Below are 23,193 nucleotides of genomic sequence, written 5' to 3' on the forward strand. Positions count from 1 at the left end.
GGACTACAGCTCCCAGCGCCGCCCGCGGCCGCCGCCGCCCATCCGCGCTGCGGGCGGCGCTCGGCGGGAGCGGCCCGGGCGTGCCGTGGGCGGCGCTCGGCGGGAGCGCCGAGCGGGACATGGCCGAGGCGGGGCCGCTGCCGCCCGCGGCGGTGCCCGAGGGCTCGCCCGGCGCCCAGCCCCGCAGGGTGCGCGGCGGGAGCGAGGGGTCGCGGCCGCCGGAGCTGCCCGGCGGCGACACGCGGGAGCTGCTGGAGGAGGTGGAGCTGCAGATCGGCGATGTGAGTGCGGCGCGCTGCCCTCGGGCGGGCTCGGGCCCCTCGGGGGGGCTGCCGGGCGCCGGCGACCCCCAACCTCTCTGCCGTCCCTCCAGGCCGCCTTCTCGCTGGCGAAGATCCTGGAGGCGACGTCGGCCGTGTCGGCCCAGGTGGAGGAGCTGGCCACGAGGTGCTCGGAGAACGCCCGGTTCCTCAGGACGTGGCGGGACCTGCTGAGGGAGGGCTACGAGTCCCTGAAGCCCAGCGGCTGACGCGGCCCTGCCCGCCGAGCCGCCCGCCCGGCCCGCGCTGCGGCGGGGCTCCTCGCGGCCGCTGCCTTGGGGACCTCACGTGGAGTTTTGTGTTCCCCCCGACCTCTTTCACAAATACTTGGGGGCTCTCGTATGGACGTTTTATGTTAGTCTACCGAAGAAAAAAAAAACTTCGTTTAGGGAATCAGTTTTGACTTTTAGATTCTTCGTTGAAGCTCAAGCGATCTTATTCTCTCATTTTTATCTCTTTCGTGTTAGTGTGGTAGATACAAAGTATGTGTGTTACGTTCAGAACTCATTACTTGTAGGGAAGTGATAAAGGATTGTCAGCCTTCCTTTTTAAGAGCTGTCACCAGCAGAAACCCGGCCAACCCCAGAAAAACTTCAATCAACTTCAGTTTTTTGTTACACACACTTTTTCTTTATGTTGAGTATGGGATAATGCGGCAAGTTGTGGCTTATTTATGAGCTGTAGAAAAATTCTATATCCCAAACTTTACTATTTTTAGCAGTATTACAATGTATGTCAATAAAGCTGCAGATTCTTTTTTGCAAGATGTTTTATTACTGCAAACAATTTTACCCTACCTTTTGTTGTAATAAAGTGCCTTATCATGGACAATATATATCTGCAGGGTAGAAGTTTAGCAGCATTGTTTACTGATAGGATGAATTATTTTGATCTCTAAGTAAAAGCTTCTATTAGTTAGAATAGAATCTGTGACATGTATTCTCTCCTGTCGCTGGGGAAGCACTTCAGAGCTTTTTCAGTATTTGGTCCTGTTTTTTATCTTTGCCTTAAGTAGTGACTAGTTTGATAGTCTAGAGCTTAGAATTAATAGAACCTTTTGGTCTGAAAGATGGCTGAGCTGTAATAAATAGCTGTCCTGACACTCCTGTACCTTTACCAGGCACTGAAAAAAAGTAATGCTGAGATGCAATGGCAGGCTGCAGGAGAATGTGACTCTGCTATGACTTGTTTTTACTTACAGGACTTTGAGGAAGACCCACTGCAGCTTGCTTATCAAAACAATAAAGAAGTTGCAAAAATTATGAAGTATCTACTATTATTGTGTTACTGATAGAAACAAAGGTGACAGTGAATATAACCATAATCACGTGGAGTGAAAACCAGGTAATGGCAAGGTCGGGGATTGTTGTACATCTCACCAAAGGCAGTTGCAGTCCTTGAGAGGGATGGCCCCTGAGTAAGGAAGTTCTATTGAATTGAATTCTAATTGTCCTAGCTAAAGATAATCCATGTGGCAGGATTTTGCTTAGGTGTTTTTAACCCCTACAACCCGAAATGTTGCTAGACATCTTGGAAAAGAAGTAATTTTGTTCAGCAGATAATACTTTATTTCAATAGAACATACAGTAGTGGAAACAAGATGCTTAACAATCTTCAGTTTCAAATCCAAAGATAATCCAAAGTTCTGTAAACAGTTGAAGTGTGAGCCACACTTTTTCAAAATTCTACTTCTTATACTGCTAAGAAGTTAAGTGCAAACATTGTAAGTATCTTTTAACTTAATTTTAAATAGTTTCAAATCAACACAGAAAAAAGAGCTTTTTTTTACCTTTTTGGGCTTCTAGGCCATCAGACTGAATACGGTACTGAAAGAAGAAGGGAAGCTGTAATAATTCATAATAGAAAACATTCTCTTCAGTAAAAATGTGTGAAGGAACTGCCTCTAGGGGATTGTTTCAGATAGGATATTTTGTATTTTACCCTTGTAATTCTGGGAAGTAAAATAATGCTTCAAAAAGTGCTGAATGTCTGCGGTCTTTCAATTACTCTAACTATAATGCATCCAGTCATGCTCAAAGTGAGCCGTGACACCTATTAAGACTGATAATTTTCTATTTGACCATCTCCCTTGTTCATGGAGATACATCTTAAGACTGGAATTTGTTGAAGTCTGCAAGCTGTGGTGAGCAACTTTTGGTAGCCTGTTAAGAAAAGTGAGGAAAAGAGAAGCAGCAAAGTGCTGGTATACTCAGTCCAGTCTTTCCAGAGTAAGACGGGGGAAACTGCCACCAGTTAAAGCTGGGGGATACTCACTTAGGAAAAAAACCAACCAAACAAAACAAACCTCTAATTTTTGTTTATTTCTTCATCATAGTTCTGGTTCTGCCTGAATCAGAATCTTAAAGATCATCTAGTCCCAGCCTCTCCCTGCCATGGGCAGGGACACCTCCCAGTAGACCAGGCTGATCAAGGCTTGTCCAACCTGTATCAGAACTATCATTACAATTTCACTATTGCCTTTACATGAGTGAATTAGTCTGTATATTTATAAAAGTAATATAATTTTCACTTTTTTGGCTTTGACAAATATAGTTAACTGACTTTTTATGAGATTTGAATGTTTTTCTTACGGCTATTGCTCCTTAAAACTTTTTAAGAGATGATGCGGCCTGAATAGTCAGAAACTTTGAGGAGAAAATACATTTCTTAATGAGAAAATCAATTAACTCTTAAAAAAATCAACTGTTGAAATGGGAACTTACAAGAAGAAAAAAAAATACACATACATACACACATACACACACACACACTTCCCCATAAACAGATGATTTTGAAACAATCTGCTTTCAGGGTGAGATGTTTCAAATGACAATTCATTTTTTTTCCACACTCTTGGCTTCTGGAAGAAAAAAGCCCCAAAAAAGCCCCGATTTCTCATTCTGATCTAGGATGAATTGTCAAAATGTCAGGTACAGCTGTGAGATGGTAAAATGCCAGTTCTACCTGCAAAGAGACACATGGCTCCCTCTTCTTCTTGCAGTGGTTCACGTGGGCCCTGATGTCACACCTCCTTCATTTTCCTCATGGCTGTAAGCAGCAAGCCCACGGATGTGAAGCTAACAGTGCCGATGTCACCGTGAGGATTCAAACCGTAATTACGTGTATGAATTTAATCTTGTTGACTGCGTAGTCACTGAAGCATCAGAAGAGTCTGTACAAAGCACAGGCTTTGTAACTTTAGGTGTGGTTTCATGCATTGGCCACATCTCTACCCAAATGAATGATGGACCATATGGTTTCTGGCTGCCTTTACCTCTTTTGGATCTTCTTTGTCTATAGTTGTGCCAAACCTGATGAATCATTTCTTTGAAAGGTCGTGTAGTCAAAGTGTAGAGAAGAGGATTCAAAGCACTATTTATTGGCAGTATAAAAATCACCACCCAAGAAGTTATGGTACCTTAGGGAGGGAAAAAGAGAGGCAGCTGTCATATGCATCCCAGTGTTTGCATTCTTTAGTTAGCATAAGCACTTGATGGCAATGCAGCACAGCTTGCTGGTGAGAGAGGGACTCTTAGGCTGAACTCTTGGCACAAAAGGTGCTTTTCTTCCTGTTACACTTGCATTGCCTCTTCTCTCTCTGTTTCCAGTACTCCCTGCAAAAGCTGACATTTATTATTCTCCCAATAATTCCATGTATCCCTCTTTTCTATGTCACAGCTTCCTATTTGCCCTGAGAGACTTCTTGCTCTGGCTGAGCCCCTTTTTCTTGACCCAAAACCTTTTGTCTCTGCTTTGCTCCTTATTTCTTCCCGTGATCTCTGTTCCCCATCCTCTTCCCAGAACTGATGACATGCAGTCCTAACGATGCCCCTGATGTTCTGTCCTCCTGCAAAACTATCCTTTGTTCCCTGTGGTGCCTCAGAGCCTAGTTTTCTCTTCTGCATCAGGACTTCTTCATTCCTCTCCCTGAAAAAGAGCATTGTATAGATCCTCCTAATTTCTTTCTTTTCCTGTTGGGAAGAGTTTCTGTGTTCACTGTCTGCCTATGTAAGTCTGCTTCTTTACAACATCCCTTTCTTGTCCTTTACTGTTTGGGAGATATGTTACCTGAGGGGTAGATGGAGAAGGGACAGGATTAACGTGCTGAAGGATGTCAGTAGGTGCCCTCCATTGTGTTGCGTGACTTATAAAATTGTTACAGAACTGTTCCAAGAGGCGTGAAAACCTTAATTGACTCCCCTTCTGGGACACCCCTCTGCAGCCCTCTCCACTTTTACAACTTTGTTGCAATATCAAAACATTTCTGTTGACGCCCATCACATTGGCTACAGTTTTGGAAACAAGCAGGTGCTTAGTTCTAAAACTGTCACAATGTATTGCCAACACAAAGTAAATACTATCGAAGGAGGTTTACTATTTTTGTCAATTCGGACAGATAGCTGTTGTGTCTTTAGTTTCATTAATTGAGGAATTACTGGTTAATCTGGTTCATCTATCACAGGACACTAATTTGCTGAGCCCAAGATCATCCTGTGATTCAGCAAGATTTCTTCAAGGTTTCTTGAATTATAGTACACCTGCTTCTACTTTTCAAGATATTTTCTTTCAAATATAGGTGGTTTGATAGCCCCTTGAAGAACAATTTTAAAATATTTGAAATAAATGAATATTTAACATAATCAGTGTAACTTCCAGATATTTGAGATGCAAATCCAAATTTTGAAAATTTCAACTCCCAACCCTCCTGGTCAGCACATATGGCAAAACTGTCTGACCCAAAACATTTTCTCGCCAATGTAATATTGTGACATACATCTGTACATTGAGTCTGAATCTGCTGTTGCTGATTGTTGTGTTCTTGCTCACATGTTCTTTCTAACAGGGTTAACAAGCCCCACATGAAGAGGCTTTTTTCCTGGCATCTATTGATATTGCAAAGAGAAGGAAAAAATTAAGGTGCAATTTTAGTCTTTTAGGTTACACTATTTTAACATGGGAATATATTCACAGCATGAAGAAAATAAGCAGATCTTTATGTAACTTAATGAGTGGAGCTATAAATATCAGCTTGTAAAATAGTAATTTCAGAATAAGTTACATTTTTGAATCCAAATAGAAAACGCGATATTGTCTTCAGACATTTAGGCAACAGAACCAGCAAAAGCCCTAAGATGAGAAAAGCCAATGCAACTTAGCCTTGACTTTCAAATATATTTTGTACACTTTATAGATATTATATGCAGACAGACTTGAATGATTTGAATTTTGGAGTTTTTTATGTAACTCAAAGGTTGCTAATCTTTCATTATTATAGTAATAGAGTTTAAAAGTATATAGCTCATTATATTGTGTGTACATATATACAGATATAGAACATGAAGTTAATTTCAGCAATATAGTTAATTTCATTAAATTATTTTTCTTCTGAAGTAGCAGGAACATTTCATACAGGCACCGTTGAAACAGCCTCATAAAAGAAAAACATACCTGGTATTTCTACTCGAAGTAAAGAAAGGAGTTTCAAAATAAAAATAGGTATCCAACATAGTGCATCAGTAAATACAATGAAGAAAAAACGTTTAGCAAGGATCATCTCTTTTTTAATATGATTCCGAATTTCAGTAGCCATAATAGCTGTCTGGTGAACACTGTAGAACATACTCCCATAGGAAAACACAATGATGATAAAAGCTGCCAAGTTTACACCTGTTTAAAAGTTAAAATTAATTATACCTTAAAAGAATAATGGCAATTCTACATCACCTATTTGCAGTCTGCGTAGTAAAGAAGAATATTTCATCTAAACAGCTAGTCCCATGGAATTAAGTGGCCAGAAAATCTGAGTCTGTCCTCATCTGAAGACTGAATTTTTGTCTCTACTCAAGTATTCATTTTATTCACTGATAACTGGCAAAAGACTGCCATCTGATTAAATAGTTCTTTTCTGCCCTTACCATTGTTCTACTTTCCTAACATAGTCTATTAATTCAAGAACATAATGGTCAATAATTTCTTTCTACTTTCTCATCCCTTCATGCATTTTAAGATAAGTATATGTACATCTAATACAGTAAAGCATTTATATTGGAAATAGTCTTTAAATGCTTGCTGGAGCATCTAAATCCAAGGAGGTGTGAACATCCCAGCTATCTTAATTGTCTGAAAGCTTGGTTCCTTTGCAGCTCTAGTAATACATAAAGAAGAAAAGCAACTTACCTAAGAAAATCACAACAGAATAAATTTGACTTCCTGAACTTTCTGATTGTTCTGAGTGAAGAGGAAAACAGACTCCATTGGTGCCATAGTAGTTCCTGAAAAATTCCTTATTGCTCAGTGGGATAAAAGCAACAGCAAATCCAATTATCCAGATAAGAACCAAAATGGAAATTGTCCTGCATTTTCTGGGCTTCAAACACCTAAAAGGATAAACTATGCAGATGTATTTTTCCAAAGTCAGATAAGTCAACAGTAAGACTGACACCTCTGTAGACAGAATAGCCAGCGATCCGACCAACTGACAGTGAATACTGTCCATCCACAACTGAGCGTGCTTGTTGTATTCTCCACGATATTTAAGATCAAAAGCTCCAATCACAAATAAATATATTCCCATCAGACAGTCAGCACCTGTGGGCACAGTGCTTAACATCATTATTTACACATCTGAATTTCCCATTCTCTCTGTACATGTATATTGCAAAACAGACACACACACACACATACACACATAAATAAATATATAAGTATCTACTTACAAGTAAGCATCTACATAGATATAGATATAAAATAGATATTAAATATAAAATCAATATTACATCTGGAATAGTACTATAGTAATTATAATTACTTGATTATAGTAATTACTTAGTAATTATGTAATTATATTACTTTTTCCTTTTTTTTTTTTCCTTTTCATTTGGTCTGACAGTCCATGTTTTGTACTTGTTTCCATTTTTAAAGCTCTGGTAAAATTGTTTAGCAAGTAGAAAAATATACAGATATATTTATAGAAATATTCTTGCAACCCTTTTAGGTCTTATTTCTTAATTTATTTCTATATTAACATTTGTCTTAAGATAATTTTCTTTGAGTAGGCCATCTCTGCTGGACTCAAAGTTTATTTTTTCCACCTTATGCTAGTTCAAAACTCACCTGCATAGTCTTCTAAGACTAGTAAGGAGAGATGACCTGTCAACACAGAACTGAAGTCTTCATGGGTATTTTGGTAAAATTTTTGCATAGTATTCAGATTGTTTTATGGGAAAAACAAAGTTTTAAAATCACCAATATGCTGTATTTAGAATGTTGCAATAATTCTATGCAGTGTTGGCAACTACCTCTCAAAATGCATTTAACTGCATTTGTGCAATCCTTATAGACTCTCCAGTATTGAGAGACTCAGAGGTGTAGTGACTGTACTGTCAAGTAGTTAATCCATAAACTTTTCTTGCTTTCAGGACTAAAATAAAAATTATCACCCCAATTCCTAATACTGGGGAGCTAGGATAGATTAATTTTCTATATTTGCATAAATAACCTTTTGTTTGTGCAAAGAATAGAATATTTGAGCACAATAATTACACGCAGAAATCACTACTTACTGAGAAATGCATACTAAAATGTAGGTTTTTGGGCATTTGAAATATTGGAATATTATTTCTTCTTGCTGAAGAAAGTGGGAATTTGACAGAATTCCCATGGCATGAAAATCAAACATGACACTTTTGGAATGTCCCAGCTGCCAAAGATAGCATTTAATGAGACCTCAATGAGACCTTAACACTATATAAGCCACAACACTTTGTGTTTTCATTTGCAATGTCACAAAGGTAGAGTTAATCTAATGCTGGAAATATATTACTATACTATAATAACAAGTATCATACACAATACAAGCAGACTAAAAAGATATTCTAGATATGGAGTACTCACAGCAGAGAGACATTATGGAGATGGCGTGCAGCTTGTTCTCTGATCTTATGTAAGGCCTCATGCAGATAACAAAAATGTTTCCAAAGCAGGTAATGGCTGATACAACCCAGACAAACACTCTCTGTATGATGCTAGCTAAAAGATTCTCAAGGGAGGAAATCCCATCTGTGTTGGGTTTGCAGCTGCGCACGTGAGGAGCATACCCACAGTACTGGAATTTCTTAAAATATCTGGTTGTGAGAAACAGATGAGAGATCATTCTAGACTGGTTGTCAGAGTATCAAAACTATCTATAACTACTCAGAAAACATATTATGAAAGAAGAAAAGTAAATAAAAAACAGCCAAAATTCGACAACTCATGTAGTGCTTTTCATACATCTTTGTTTTAATTTATCCAGTATTCTGTTATTGTAAAATTCAAGCCAAAGAAACCAAACTTTGTAAAATAATCTACTTACATGTGGGAAAGGTTTCTCAGGGGACTGAACATTCTCCTCTGGATGTTTGCAATTTCAATGCCCTCCAAGCTGCTGTAAAAATACATTCTCAGTAAAAGGCCATAGAAACTCAGTAGTAAAAAACCAAATTTTATGAGCATTTAGTTGTGATTTTATGATTACAGGAAACTAGATAAGAACTTTATTGCATCTAATCTGTCAAACCTTCAAAACCTGACCAAAAAAGTCAGGAGTGGAACAAAAAGGAATTGCAAATAATTTTAATAAACTCACTGTTCTTCCAGATTCATGAAGAAAACTCTAAGTGCTGCTTTCAGTCATGAGAATTCATGAATGTCTGATTAATATGTTGCCCTTTCAAAGTACTATTCTACTGATGTTCTTTCTTCATCTCTGGGGAAATAATAACTTGTTCTAGGAGTAATACTTTTACACGTCTTCTCTCTTTTATCTCAGGGGGTGCTTTGTTGGACAAAAAATACAACCCAAGAACTCAGTCTTCATTACGTCAAAACCAGCAGGAAGCTGGGACACAGAACACAGCATGTAAGAAAAAATGCTGGCTTTTTTCTGACACATGGCTGAGATTCCCTATTTTAAATTTTATATCTGTATATGAGAGCTGCAATATTTTTTCCCCCTGCAGCGTGAGATCAATAAAATTTAACTATGTAAGATGTTCTTCTAGAACTTCAGGTTCTGTATTCTTCCAGTCCATCCCATTCTCTGGTTAGATGTCCACCTGGTCAGGGGTCTTTGGTTCTCCTTGTGGAGAGCCTTATTTGGATTTCCGAGGTGAAGTGACCAGTGAAGAGGTACTTAAATCTATTGCAGGATAATTTCAGATTTGCAAGATCGTTGCTACACTATCTCAGATTTTTAGGAGGACCTCTGCTGGCAGAATTCAAGTTAGAGCTGCTGTGTGCACCTGCAAAATTGCCCCTAGACTCTTCAGGGGCAATTTCTTGCAAAACATATTCTAGATCATGTCCTACTGAAGGAGATGTGAAAAATCACAAAGAAAATATAGCTAAAATATAAAAACTTGATACTTACAGGGATTTGAGTTTAATTAGAAAATCAAACTGGTCTATTTGTATTTTCTTGATGGGGTTGTAAGAAAGGTTCCTGTAAACACAATAAAATTAACTTTGTCCACATTCCTTACTGCTTGCCCTAAAAGCAAAGTCAATCTACTTTTAAAGTTAAATCCTGATATCAAGTTAAGTGTTCCCATGAAATTATTAATTTTGCATGATATAGTTAGCATAGCTCATCTTGTATGTACTATTAAGATGTAGAAAAAGGTAGGATTTTAACATGTCTTTTGGGACATGAAAATGCACACCTTTTACAGAATTTTTCTGGAAAATGATGTAAAATTGCTTTTGGTGTGTTTTTTAGACAGAGCTTAAATGATGCATACAAACAAATGTGCTCTTGTCTTTTCTGACACATATGACTGAAAACATCATATCAAAGGAGTAATATACATTTATGTATAATAATAAACAAGAATCCTTACAGTTGTGAAAGATCCTTTAGTTCCTTAAATATATATGAAGGAAGTGATTCAATCTTGTTGCTAGCCAAATCTCTGCAGAAACACACAGGTTACAGTAAGTTCTTACTACACACAGTAATTTTACTGAATAGTTTTGCAGTTTCAATATACACAATTTTATTTGCCAAGTAGAGTATTATTTATTTCATAGGTTATCAGAAATTTGGACTATAAAATAATGATATTAAAACAAGGTGGGAAACTAGACCTATCAGATCTTGCTTTGTCTCATTAGTTCAGATATACAATTAGATACATAATTTATTGTTATTTTATTTCCATCAAAAAGAAAGTAAAATGACATTAATTGGCTTGTAGAAGGATACAAATCAATTAAATGTATTGTTTCATTATGGGAATGTTTCCACATGGGATAAACTGCATATCTCTACTTTTGTTTTTATTTCTACCTTTCATCTTACTTTCACTGTGCAGAAATCCTAAAAACAGAGGAATAAAGGTCTCCAAAACTGTCAAGCTGGTCTAAAAGATACTGAAGGCACACCTGCACCTAGACTGTAGTGATACAAGAATAATTGATATTATTTTATTCAGGGAACATAATATGAGAAAAGCCCCAATATGATTGATACAGATTTTATTGATTATTTCTTTCCTGTTCAATATATCTTTAGAAAAATACCCTAAGGAAGGATGCCATCTCCAGGGCATATTATATGAAATAGAATTTATGATGAATAATATTTCTAATATAAATCACAAAACTGTGTGATTTGTACAGATAAGAGATCCACTCACAATTCATCTAACATCTGGAGAGAAGAAAAGCTGTTTTCATTTAGGGAGCTGATTTTATTTCGTCTCATCACCCTGAAAGAATAAAACAAACTTATGTTGCTTCTACTTGGTGTCTATTTAATTTTGAAGATAAGTTTTTATAAACTTTAAAAGTTCTCTGTTCTCTGCATCTTTAAATATTTACCCAATTCAGTTAACAAGCTAATTGCATCTGGAAGATTGCCATTTTATCATTTAGTAAATAACTTTTTTTGCCTATATATGCATTTACTTCTGCATGCGTATATATATATATATACACACATACACACCACACACACCCATGGAAGGCTGATGCAAATTAACTGAGGGCAGGAGGAAGATTAAGAAGGCTGGAAGGCTTGTGACCTAATCATGTCTCAGACACAGGTTGTGCAATTTTTCATTCACCCTTATTTCATCTGCCACTGAGATTAGAAAGCCAATAACATGGGTACTGCAGAAGAGATAAAAATTGAAAGTGACACTCACCACGGAGTCTACTGATCTACCAAAAAGTAGAAGGGATTTTCTGTAGATGGTTACATCATCACTGAAGAAACTTAGGAGAAAATTCTAAAATTGATGAGCCAACCCTCCAGCCAATCAAAATAAGCAACAAGCTATGTATTTTGTATGTTTGCTGGTTCTCATTATGAGATCTTTGACTCCAATACAAAGGTAATAATGAAAATTTCTAAATCTTAATATCAGCCAAAATCTCTTCAGTGAAGTCTTGTTATATATTTCAATGCTGAACTTTGCTGTAAAATATAAACAGTGGGTATTCGGTGTGGTGCTCATTTCAAACCAAACATTTAAATTTAATATCCTCAAGAGATAAATAACCATAATACTCAGGAAACTTTTATATTAGCTGCAATGAATCACTTGACTGTTCAGTATAAGTACATCTTACTCTGGCTAGCTAGCATATCCAATTACTTACAGTACAGTTAGAGTGCTGCAGGAGATGAAAGTGGCATTTTTCACATGATGGATATGGTTGCCTTCAAGGTCTCTGGGATATAAAGGAACCCATCAATCATTGAAAATAAACTCAGGCACTTATTTTAAGGTAATTGAAGAAAAACACTACCAGAACTTGACTATACGGAAGAGAGTGGGAGGCAGACATGCACACTTAATTGATGACTTCAGGCCATCAGCCCTGCAGTGACCCAGCAGGCACTTGGCAAGATCCAGCACCCCATAAGGAAAAGTGGGGTAGAAGTGCCATACAAAGACAACAAAATAATATTTTTCCAGTGAAATAAGGTAGACTTACAGCCAGTTTAATCTTGGCATGTACTGGCACAGAGGTTTATCAGGCAAACGTGCAAGAGAATTATTCATCATCTCTCTAAAAAAAAAAAAAAAAGAGGAATAGTACAGCTGGTTATATTTGCACAGTTACATCATAGAAAAAATTCATGTCTCTTATGCACTTCTGAAAAAAAATCATTCCAATCTTGAATAGTTTTGAAAGCAGTATTATTTTCTTCAACTTCCATGTATTTTCCATGTGACATTCTATGCAGCAGTATTTTATCCTTAGCTTGCTAATGTCCAGGTAAAGGAAAGATGTTCACTTCACTGCTATTAAAATGAAAGGAGGAAATCCAATACAAATCTACTATTCAGTCAGAACATGTAATTCTGACTACAGTGGGATGTGGAGGGGGGTTTCCCTTTGGGATACAGGAGAAGAGGGTCCCTCATCTTTCATGCTGGAGAGTGCAGTGGCACACCATAGACAGGGCCTTGGGGAGGGGGGTCGGGCTGCTATTAGGGGCAGGGACTTTGGGACTCCTCCTGTCCCACCCTGGCTCTGGAGGACACCTGGAACCCAGTGCTGCAGCTGCCTTGACCCTGCCCTCTCAGTGACACCTTTCATCATTTTCCTCACCTTTCTCCTATACTTTTCCAGACACTGTGTGTCCACTGCTGCCAAAATCCTCCCACTCTAGCACATTTTGCCTGGGGTAAGGAAAAGCTGCAGGTGTACTGCCAGCACTCTGGGGTGAGCTAGCACATTCAGCATTAAAAATTTTTTATATGTGTTTGCCCTTCCTATTCTGTTCTTTATTAAATAAAACCTTCTTTATCTTCTTTCATACTTACAGAAGAATAAGAGATTTGAGTCCATAGAATGTTAATGGATAGATCCGATTTATCCTGTTGTTTTCAATTATCCTATAAATTACAGTGAAATATTTATCAGCTTGATAATTTACTTCAGTCTTAAATTGAAGAGATAATAAAAGGTAACAAGATTTGTAGTGAATTTCTTCAAAAGTCCAGTCAAACTACTTAAAAGAATTAACACACTATTCCTTGGCAGGTTAAGATATTAATTTTCTTTCAGAAAAATTTCATAAAAAACCCATGTAACTTAGAGAAAATAATTTCTTTCAACTTAGAAAGAAGTGTTTTCCTTTAAAGCTCTTAAATCCTTTGATCAAAACACTTTGAATAGATTCTCCATAAAAACAAAGTCGCACAACCTAACAATATTCTATGGCAATCCAACAGTCCCAAACATGCAGACGAATGTAACACATATTATTTGATTATTTTTAATAACTTATTCAAAATCTCTCTGAAAAGCAGTAATGAGCCAATATTTCAGTGTACGAAATATTGTCTGGACATTTTAAGCACTATTTACAGGAAAGACCCGCCTAAAAAATATCTGTCTACTGTTTTATAGTACCTAGGTTATTTAATATATTCTTTTGTAATGAGCAATTACTAATAAACATTGTTTAAAGTTAAAAGTCATCAATCATTGAAGCCATTAAGGCTCAAGAGCTATTTTCTGCTCTCAGCAAAGCCAATTGGATTTTTACCTTGCACAGTGTAACAGGAGTTCCTTAGTTATTAGCTAGTGTAAAGTAATGCTCTGCACAAAAATGAAAGCAATCAACATATTTATATATAAAAATTAATTATTTATTGAGTAAATATACAAAAGAGAAAACAACATACAGCCATTCAAGTCTGTGAAGGTCTGCAAAGACAAAAGGCTCCAAATTTGTTATCTTGTTGTTGCTCAGGTATCTAAAACGAGACCAACCAAAGATGAATGAATGGAATAATTATTTAGCAGCAGACACATGAAAATGGGTTTTTAGGTTATTTTTCCTTGATAATTTACCAGAATACTCTTGTTCTGTTAGTATTTTTTCTTTACTTTGGTAATTTTCATGCCATTGTTTGAGAGCAAGGCAGGGCTCTCTTTAGTGAGGATTTTAAGAGTAATTATGTACAACACTTTGTCTTATCCATGAGATAGTACAGCCAACTAAATATTTTCACTGTGTCATATTTCAGACCCTTCCCAGTTTCCTTCTGTGGAGTGATTTGTTCCATGAAAGTTTCCAGGATCCCATTCAGTCTTTGCTAAGGATATTAGTCATAAATGTAGATACCAGAATAATGGAAAAAGAAAAGCTGAAAATGAATGGAGAGGGATACTATAAATGGTCTGGGAAGATAATAACAGCAGCTGTAATAACAGATAATCAGCCACACTTGTGTGATGGAAAGAATAAGAGGTACAGTTTTGTAAAAAAACTTTCCTTCTAAAATGATTGCAGTAAAAGTCCTGAACCAAACAGTGCAATTTATGTGTTGTATCTTTCACTGAGCATTTCCCTTAAAAGTGGAAAACACCTTTCAACAAGTTGCTGCAAAATAAAGAAAAAAAAAAAGGTTCCTTTCATCACCTATACTGGTTACTTTGAATGCATTTGCAATCCAAAACACTTTGTTAAATGATTTTCATCCATCACAAGCTCCTGCTTTCTTTTTACTCTTTCTTCATTCTCTCTGGCTTTCTGCAGGGTAACTACCTTACCTTCCTTCTTCCATCCTGAGGATTTTGGGAATAGGATCGAAGTATGGAGCCCTCTTGTCTTTCCAAAGTACTGCCCTGCCAGATACACTTGAACAGGGACCTCTTAATCTGTCTTTGCTTTCTCAACTCAATCATTGAATTAAAAGTTTTGGACCACTTTGCATGTTCCTCATATGGAATCAGGCAGAGGTTCTGAGAGGGACTCTCGGATTTCTGCCTGCTGCTTTTTACTTCAGTATTCTAAAAGCAATACTTACAGTTTTGTCAAGTTGTATAAACCTTTGAAAGCACGTTCAGATATGGCTCTGATTTTATTATTCTGAAGATACCTAAGAAGATACAAACCCAAAACAATTTATTCTCTAAATAAGTGAAGTTAAAACAAACATAAGTAACCAATTAATATCTATCAACTAAACTGAATACATATTTGATATTTTAAAAGAAGCTGTTATATTTATTACACCTTGAATTTGACAATAGCCATTTTACAGCTATAGCTGGAAAGATTGCAAGGTTGTTTTTCAAGAAATTCACACAAAGAGCAAAATCAGAAAAATCATTCCAATGGATGCTTGCTTTGCCAAAGATGAACCATGATTGGTGGTTTGCAACCTCCTTTATTAGGTCCTAACTGTTCAGTGCTCACCTGTGTGACCTGATCTCTGCTGCAACCAAAACTTTGCACAGTAAATGTAAAATTAAAATAATTTTTGATTTTTTGTGGTACTAGAGAATTCTCAAAATATTTCATTTTTAAGGTAATATATTTAAAAATATACAGCAAAACTTATTGATCTCCTGTAAAGATACTATATTTTTTAAAATTCCAGGTTTATCTACTTTGATGAAGTAATGAGTTGAAAAGAATCAACTGCAAATGTCAAGTCTTTGAAAATAATTTTAATGAATTATAATTAGTCTCAGAATAATATTTAAACATAAGTCCTTTAAATCAAATTCCACCTCATGAAGCATCTAGATGCATACCTGCTAGAAAACAGTAAGAAATCAGACACTGGCTTTTACAAAATGGGTTTCTGCTCAAGATTCAACACTGCTCAAGACCTTTTGGAAAATGTAAAATTATCTATCAGAAGGGTGTGAAGTTGATATTAGAAACAAATGTTTTCTACATATATAAATAGGTATGGATTTATTTCTTTTAGTGAAAACTTACCTTTTGGGAATTTAAGGGACATAATGGGACTTAACTTTCAGAACACCAGATGGTGCTGCAGTGTAGCAGAGCTCCCATGAAAGAACACGTTGAGTAGGTTATATAGAAGCCCTGCTCCAGACTTCTACATTTAATTTTTATTTCACTACTTCTATATAAAGAAAACTTGTTAAAAGCTATGATTTTTGAACAGCACGTATGTTACATGCTGGAAAACACAACACAGTATTGTATTGCCATAATAATTTGACTTGTTGGGCATTACTAAATCAGTACCAGACATAATTAGGAGTAAAACCATGTGCCATGGGAATGAGCTTCCCATGATAATGGGAAGTTTGAGTTTCCAAACTTTTTTCCCAGAATAAATCAATTAACTTACTTTAATTTGATTTGACATATTACTGTATATGTAGCATCCTCCAGAAAAAAAAAAAAAATAGTATTTTTCTGGTATAAACCAGTCTATAAACATAAACCACTGAATATGCAGAAATTACAGTTTTGCAATAAGACAGATGTCAAATCAAGGTACTTCAGCCAAACAGGGTACACATGAGGTACCAAAAGGTGAGACAGACCAGACTTTTGGTACTTAAATGTTAAGCCCCCTCTGTGCACATATGGGAGAAAGAAAGGATGAATATTTAAGACACTAGATAGGTATTTTATGTTATAGCACTCCCTTACAGATTTTTAAGATCTTGGTATTTCTTGAAAACATCAGCAGAAAGTTTCCTTAGCAGATTCCTCTGAAGAGACCTGTAGGAATGAATGCATACAGTAAAACTACTGTCCCAGGTTCTTACAGCACTTTTGTTATTTAATAAGGGCAGCTCTCACTCTGCTAAATAACAAGAGCAACATGAAACCATCTGAATATGCTGTTTTTCTGTATGCTTGTATCTATCTAAGCAGTAAGAAAAATACATTATAATAAAAAAATCTCCATTTACCCAGGAAAACTGGCAAAATAATAGTTAAATCAAAGAATGAAAAAGATTTGAATAGAAACTACAGATTTATTTCAAACCTCAAAAGCATATAGAGTGTATTTCCTAGTTCATGCGTCCCAATGTCCCATCTCCACTGGAGACACTCAAGTGTCCTGTCAGGAATAAAAATTCCTTCAGGATGTGGTTTGATTAGAAGAAAATTTATCCTGAAAGCCAGCTGAACTCACTCCTTTTTCTACAGCTAAAACTGTAGTCAGTATTTTTGAATTCTTTTTCAACCCTGAGCCAGAAGCCAGTTTAAATAGATGTTTGACATTCCACATCAGTTTTTGTTATGAAATATTGCAGTATTTGAACGTGGACCCAACAAGGAGAACTTCAGCCACATGTGAACACAGACCAGTACCAAAAGGGGAGATTCATGACCCAGATCTATGGGGGAGATCCTCAGGTAAGGACATGGGATGCTTCTCTCTACTCACCACACCTAAAAGTGCTTCTCAAGAGCACATCAGCCATATTCTGGTCTCTTAAAAAAAGTTTGGCTTACACATACATATCTGCATGATGACTCAGACCAATTAAATCCTTTTAAATAACAGAGTATTCAGACATCAAATGAGAACTAAATAGATCTGGTCCCGCAGGGAGTTCCACAGAGTTCAAGGTTATTGACTTTATTGACAGGAACACAGACTAGGAATATTGGCAGTATCATAGAATAAGAAACGGGTTCTAAGCATTTTGTCTTAAAAGGAAGCATTTCTTTTCTAGATTTCCTTAGATATCCTGAAGTATTTGTAGTTCAAGTCACTGTTATAAACATGAAATTATCAGTTCACGCAGTTTTTTAGTTCCTTAGTTTCTTTCCTCTCCTTTTATGTAAGGAAAATCTGACTTAAAATATTAAAGTACTTGTCAACAGAAAGAAACAGTGCTTCCCAAGCATCAGCTGATCATTATAAGGCTGTAGTTGTGAAAAAGTTGTAGGATTGACAGTCAAACCTGAACAGAGCAACAGACCAGGTTACTTCTCTACTTACATTATGGTTATGTTTGAAGAGACTGATGGCACAGCACGTAATTTGGCAGCATCACAGAAAACCTCCAGCCCTTGACAGGTACACTCTGCTGGCACATCACCAGCCACTGCAGGACAGCAAGAACATGGTCAGGGCAAAAGGAGGGATATGAGGTGTGATGGGACATGGAGAAAAGAAATATGATATAAAAGAACGAGCACAAAGACAGAGCAGTCTCTTTTGAACACAATTAATGCACATGTTTTTACAAAATTGATTTAGACCTGGGAGGAATCTAACAATAGATATAAAGGGACACAAACAATTATATTACCTCTGTGAAAGCTCTTGAACCTTTAGGCATGATACACAGGAATCTGGCATGTGATTTTTGCAACACTCCTTTAGATTATTCAGCAACCTTATTACTAGAAGCAGCACAATTTTATGGATAAAAATGGGTCAGAAATGGGAGTCTTTGCTCATTATAGTAGACAACAGACTCAAGAAATCTGTACAAAGACCTGCATAAGTGGAGGGAGCTTGAAAATTTCATTTGATGTACAAAGAAGTGAACTGGAAGCAATGTTACCTTAATTTCACTCTGAAATATATGTCAGTTCTATAGTCTCTCCAGCAGTATCAGCATATTTAGATAAACATTTATATTGCCCTCCTAACTGGCATATGCTAATTAAAGTATGTTTAACACTTCTCTTGCAGAAAATGAATCAGCCTTAATGGATTTAAATTAGCTTCAAATTAGCATTCATTCTTTTGGGATATTAACTATGTTTTACTATAAATGAAACAGCACTAAATTTCCTGCTAAGCATATATTTGCTCTGTATTTCTTTCTAGGAATCATCATTAATAAAATAACATCTGAAATCACTTACAGCACTCAGGTGTCTTTGTCTGAAATGCATACAGAGATTTCAGTTTATTGTATTTGTCCTTTGTATAATGTTTATCAAATTGCAGAGACCATCCATTGTTGTCCTCTAATAAAAAAACAAAAAAAAAATACAACATAAACAGACCACAAATAGAAGATATTAAAATAGAAATGGAAGGTAGAAATGTCTTCACTTAATTTAGTTGCATTAATTTTTGTCTAATTAATACAGATCATTATTCCAGAGCATTTCATACACCAGTAGAGAATCTTATCTTTATACATCTGCTTAATCTTACATATCTAAAAACAATATTAGCTGCATAGAAGTAACATCTTATTATATCTTCAATAACGTTTGTTGTGACAGTCACACTGAAAGAGTATAGTTGTGACTTCAGAAATGTTTATTTATGCCTAAAAATGAGAGGGAACAATATTTTTATACTTTCTTAGACACACAGGTTTGCCACTTTGTCCAGGAAAGTTGAAATTATTACTATTATTCTGACTAGTTTGTACAAAGTCTTGCACTATCACAGCCTATAATTTCTTTCCTGAAAATCTAGATGAAGGCCAAAGGAACACTGCTTTTCAGGAGAAGAAGGGACTTGATGTAACATATTCAAGTCAGAATGTTCATGCTAAACTTAATATGCATCTTAAACAAAGCATGATTCCATATACCCCTTTGGTTTGCATACATGTACTTTGCATACATGTACTTAGTTCCTTCCAAAGACTGGTCATTTCAAGATGTAGTGGTGCTAGAAATAACTACAGATCTCTTAGTTACTTGTTTCTTGGAAATCTATTGTATATCTGAAACCTGTAAACTGATCAGGTAGCTGCTTTCCAAACAGGCCGGAAAGGGAAAGGGAACTTGCCTTTAAAAGCTGCGAGTGGAATGTTAGTTTTATTAATTTGAGTCTGACTTTAGTTTTCTTAATTTGTGTCTGTCTTCTCTTCAGCTCTTAAAGCATCTCTTTTAATGAACATGCAGCAGTAGCAGAAATGCTCCTTGGGATGGCACTCCCTAGCTGGTGAGCCAAAGCATCAATGACAATTGAAAGCAGCACACTAAGGATATCTACTGCAAAACAACACTTCTATGAGAACTCTTAGGATGGCTCTGCTTTGTTAGTAATTACAGTCTTAGATTCACCTTTATAATGTGAAATGATAATTTATAATTCACCTTTATAATGTGAAATAATGTATTGGCAATAGTCTTTACCCCTACCATTTCACAAGTTAATAGTTTAGTTATACTTAAACACAATTCCTAATGGACATTTCTCTACAAATCTTTATATTTAACTAAGCGTTATTATAATATATATAGGCTTCAAAATAGGCAGGGAGAAATAAAAATATTTACTTTGCAAATTTTCCCATTCTGAAATGGTTTCTCATTTTTCATGTCATGTTACAGCTCAGTTGTTTTCTCAGACAGGCAAGGAAATGACCTTGAAAGCATCTCCTGACACCTGCCTACAGATGAAGCTGGTTTTGAGAGATGCTTGCCTCTTTGCTGTCTAAGCTGAAAAGATGTGCTATATTTACTGATTAATGATAATATGAAAGATTAAGTAACTTCAGGCAAACTATCCTTCATCTAGTTATTTATTTGTTATGCATAAATTTAAAAGATGAAAGATTAAAAACAAACCTAAGTACCTGTCTTCAGGAATTGGTCCAGTGAGAGAAAAGACAGACCCGATAAGACATTTAAGAACATTTTACTATCTTCCTCAAGAGCACCTTGCATGCTCTGATCCATTATTAGTTTTGTCATTCTACGTAATTAAGCTAATATTCAGAAGCAGCCTAATGCATTTGGACAAAATGAAAGGTATTGACCAACCTGCTCCTTCCTGCTTTAAATGCTCAAAAGAAGAACAGTTTTAGGACTGCCTGCAGCATGGAATCTGTAAATGATGAAGTGATGAGAACAGACCCTTTGTAAAGTGGCAAGTGCATTAAAACCTACTGCCCTGTAGATGGGACTATAATGAGGTTTTCTCTACCACTATTCATGAATATTTAACTGGAGCACATCCATTGACTTTCATTTGTATGACTGGACTCAGCAATATGTGGGAATTCAACATACACAGAGAAACTAAGATTTTTAAATAGAAACTTGGAAAATGGTTTAAAAATGAGGTTATTCTTGAAGTATTAATTATACCAAATAAATGCTTCACAGTCAGGAATATAATATGAAAATACTATTGGATTTTCTAATTTGTTATTATGTTCATAGAAAGTGGATATATGAGATTTTATTCTACATTTTTATACTTTTAAAATGCCTTATCATGTGACAAAGCATGTACAAGAGGTAACCATCAATGATTTCACATCTGCAGAGAAAAAGAGAACACTAATGGGAATGATGAAGCAGTTTGTTACAAAAGGGAAGTTCCTCAGCATTTTTGAGGAAGTCTAGAGGCAGCTGTGTATTTTTGGGTGCCCATAAAAAAGAAGGGGAAAAATTCACAGAGAAGATGGGTTATTTTGTCCTGGAATGATTCCAGCTGTTGGGTATTTCTAGTGAGTTTTAGAGAATTTTAAATAATGGTCTTTTCTCATGGCATGCTTTCTACTAGAAATAAAAAGGCATATCTGAATATAATAAAACAAGTTTTTAAACATCTTTGACCTCCAGAAATATATGTTTTGGGCCAAACTTTGTGCCCAAGCATTGGACAGTCTCTATTTGATCCAAGCTTTTTTTTTTTTTTTCAGGATTTTTGTCAAATCCTGAAAGAATTCAGTTCAATACTATGTTTAGTATGAACATTTAGTGAAACACTCACTGGCAGAACTGTAAATCACTTTTTGGTTGTTTAGATGAAGGTTTGTGGCCTGTTTTTACCTCTTTCAAGGCAAGGATCTCCAAACACTTTAAGAAATGACTGGTAATAGTACTGGTCTTGAAATCCCAAATCTATAATTTGAGGGAGTACAGCTCAGATGATAAATTATTTTTACCCTGAGCCAGTTCTAAAATAGATTATGTTGGATGTGGTTCTGTTAAAAAAAAAAGAGATCAGAGAAAACAAGGCATCATCAAGTCTTCCTCTGCATGGGATAAGTGAAATAAGTGGTGGCAAACTGGATTTATCTGACTACAGATTAATAAATTCTATCTTGCTGAAAGTTTCCAATCACCACTTCTGATGGGAATGAGAAAGAGCATGTTAATCCTGACAAACTACAGATTTGAGTAATCACTTCAGTGACAGATCCAAGAAAGTATCATAATTTCTCAATTAAAGACATATTTCTTACTTAATATGGAACTCATGAAGAGGATGCTATATCTATATGACTTCCCCCTTCTCTCAGCCACATCTTGATGGGTATTATACAGAGAAATGCAATCATCTAAATGCATAAACACTCTAAAGAGACACTGTGTTGCCCTTTGAGTTTGCCTTTGCTGTTGGTGGTCATAACCTGTGGATATATTTCTTTTTGTCAATTGTTCAAATAAACCTTTTCTGGCTGTAAAGAATTACTTCAGGCTTTTCACAAAACTATCTTTTGTTGCAAGGAAGACCCATGTCCTACAGACAAGAAGCATTTCCTCTAAAAATATTTACAAATGAAGGAATATAATTTTTTTTTTCCACAGTGTTGAGGCATCCTGATACAGCCTCATAACTTATAGCAAGACCAAAACCACACAGAGATTTTACAAAACCAAGGGCTGCGGTGCCTGGAGGCAGGGCAAAGTTGGGATGCAATTTCACTGTCTCAGTTTAACTATCCAAGCAGAAAAAATTAGGAACTTAGAGCTGGACACCTTACAAATAAATTCAAAGGTAAATCACCCCACACCACTCTGCATGTCACTGCAAATATACTGTGTCTTCTACTTCTGATTAATTGAAATCTTGTGCAGCTTGTCTGTTTATATGTGACAATGCAATCATAGTAAACCAGACAGGAAACAAATTAATTTGCATAGGGTTTACAGTTCTCTGGATGAACTAGATTACATACTTACACAAGGTTTTTTATTATTCTAGGGCAACTTAATTAAGCTAGTGCAACTTTTAAGAAAACAGGCAGGTTAAATTTTCCAGAAGATAAACATCTTCTTAATGTTTGATCTTTATTCCTGTGAAACATGTGCATAGATTTTTCTAGTTTTATAACAATATTTTTAATATATATGCATTTTTCTCATTTTATATTCTGCTTTTCTTGAAGTACATTAAATTTTAAAAATTAAAATAATCTAACA

At 36.2% G+C, this 23,193-nt stretch overlaps 2 protein-coding genes across 2 annotated transcripts in view; one reads left to right on the forward strand and one right to left on the reverse strand.

Annotated features, from left to right (window-relative positions):
* Positions 1-113: 113 nt before the first annotated feature.
* Positions 114-2,302, forward strand: C4H4orf46 (chromosome 4 C4orf46 homolog). Its single transcript, XM_021539571.2, has 2 exons — positions 114-281; positions 374-2,302. The coding sequence occupies exons 1-2, from the start codon at positions 120-122 to the stop codon at positions 527-529; spliced, it is 318 nt and encodes a 105-aa protein (XP_021395246.1). The 5' UTR covers positions 114-119; the 3' UTR covers positions 530-2,302.
* Positions 2,303-2,558: 256 nt separating this feature from the next.
* RXFP1 (relaxin family peptide receptor 1) overlaps positions 2,559-23,193 on the reverse strand; it is a 45,398-nt gene continuing 24,763 nt past the window's right edge. The window contains exons 3-18 of the mRNA XM_021539588.2: positions 18,934-19,038; positions 18,056-18,161; positions 16,747-16,818; positions 15,134-15,205; positions 14,006-14,077; positions 13,139-13,210; positions 12,303-12,377; positions 11,964-12,035; positions 10,997-11,068; positions 10,199-10,270; positions 9,730-9,801; positions 8,674-8,745; positions 8,214-8,443; positions 6,498-6,908; positions 5,769-5,987; positions 2,559-3,738 (exon numbers count right to left, since the gene is read on the reverse strand). Coding sequence (XP_021395263.1) covers positions 3,437-3,738; positions 5,769-5,987; positions 6,498-6,908; positions 8,214-8,443; positions 8,674-8,745; positions 9,730-9,801; positions 10,199-10,270; positions 10,997-11,068; positions 11,964-12,035; positions 12,303-12,377; positions 13,139-13,210; positions 14,006-14,077; positions 15,134-15,205; positions 16,747-16,818; positions 18,056-18,161; positions 18,934-19,038 — 2,096 coding nt within the window. The 3' untranslated portion in view covers positions 2,559-3,436. The remainder of the gene's footprint in view (positions 3,739-5,768; positions 5,988-6,497; positions 6,909-8,213; positions 8,444-8,673; positions 8,746-9,729; positions 9,802-10,198; positions 10,271-10,996; positions 11,069-11,963; positions 12,036-12,302; positions 12,378-13,138; positions 13,211-14,005; positions 14,078-15,133; positions 15,206-16,746; positions 16,819-18,055; positions 18,162-18,933; positions 19,039-23,193) is intronic.

This window comes from Lonchura striata, chromosome 4, assembly GCF_046129695.1.
Source record: "Lonchura striata isolate bLonStr1 chromosome 4, bLonStr1.mat, whole genome shotgun sequence".
NCBI classification, from domain to species: Eukaryota; Metazoa; Chordata; class Aves; order Passeriformes; family Estrildidae; genus Lonchura; species Lonchura striata.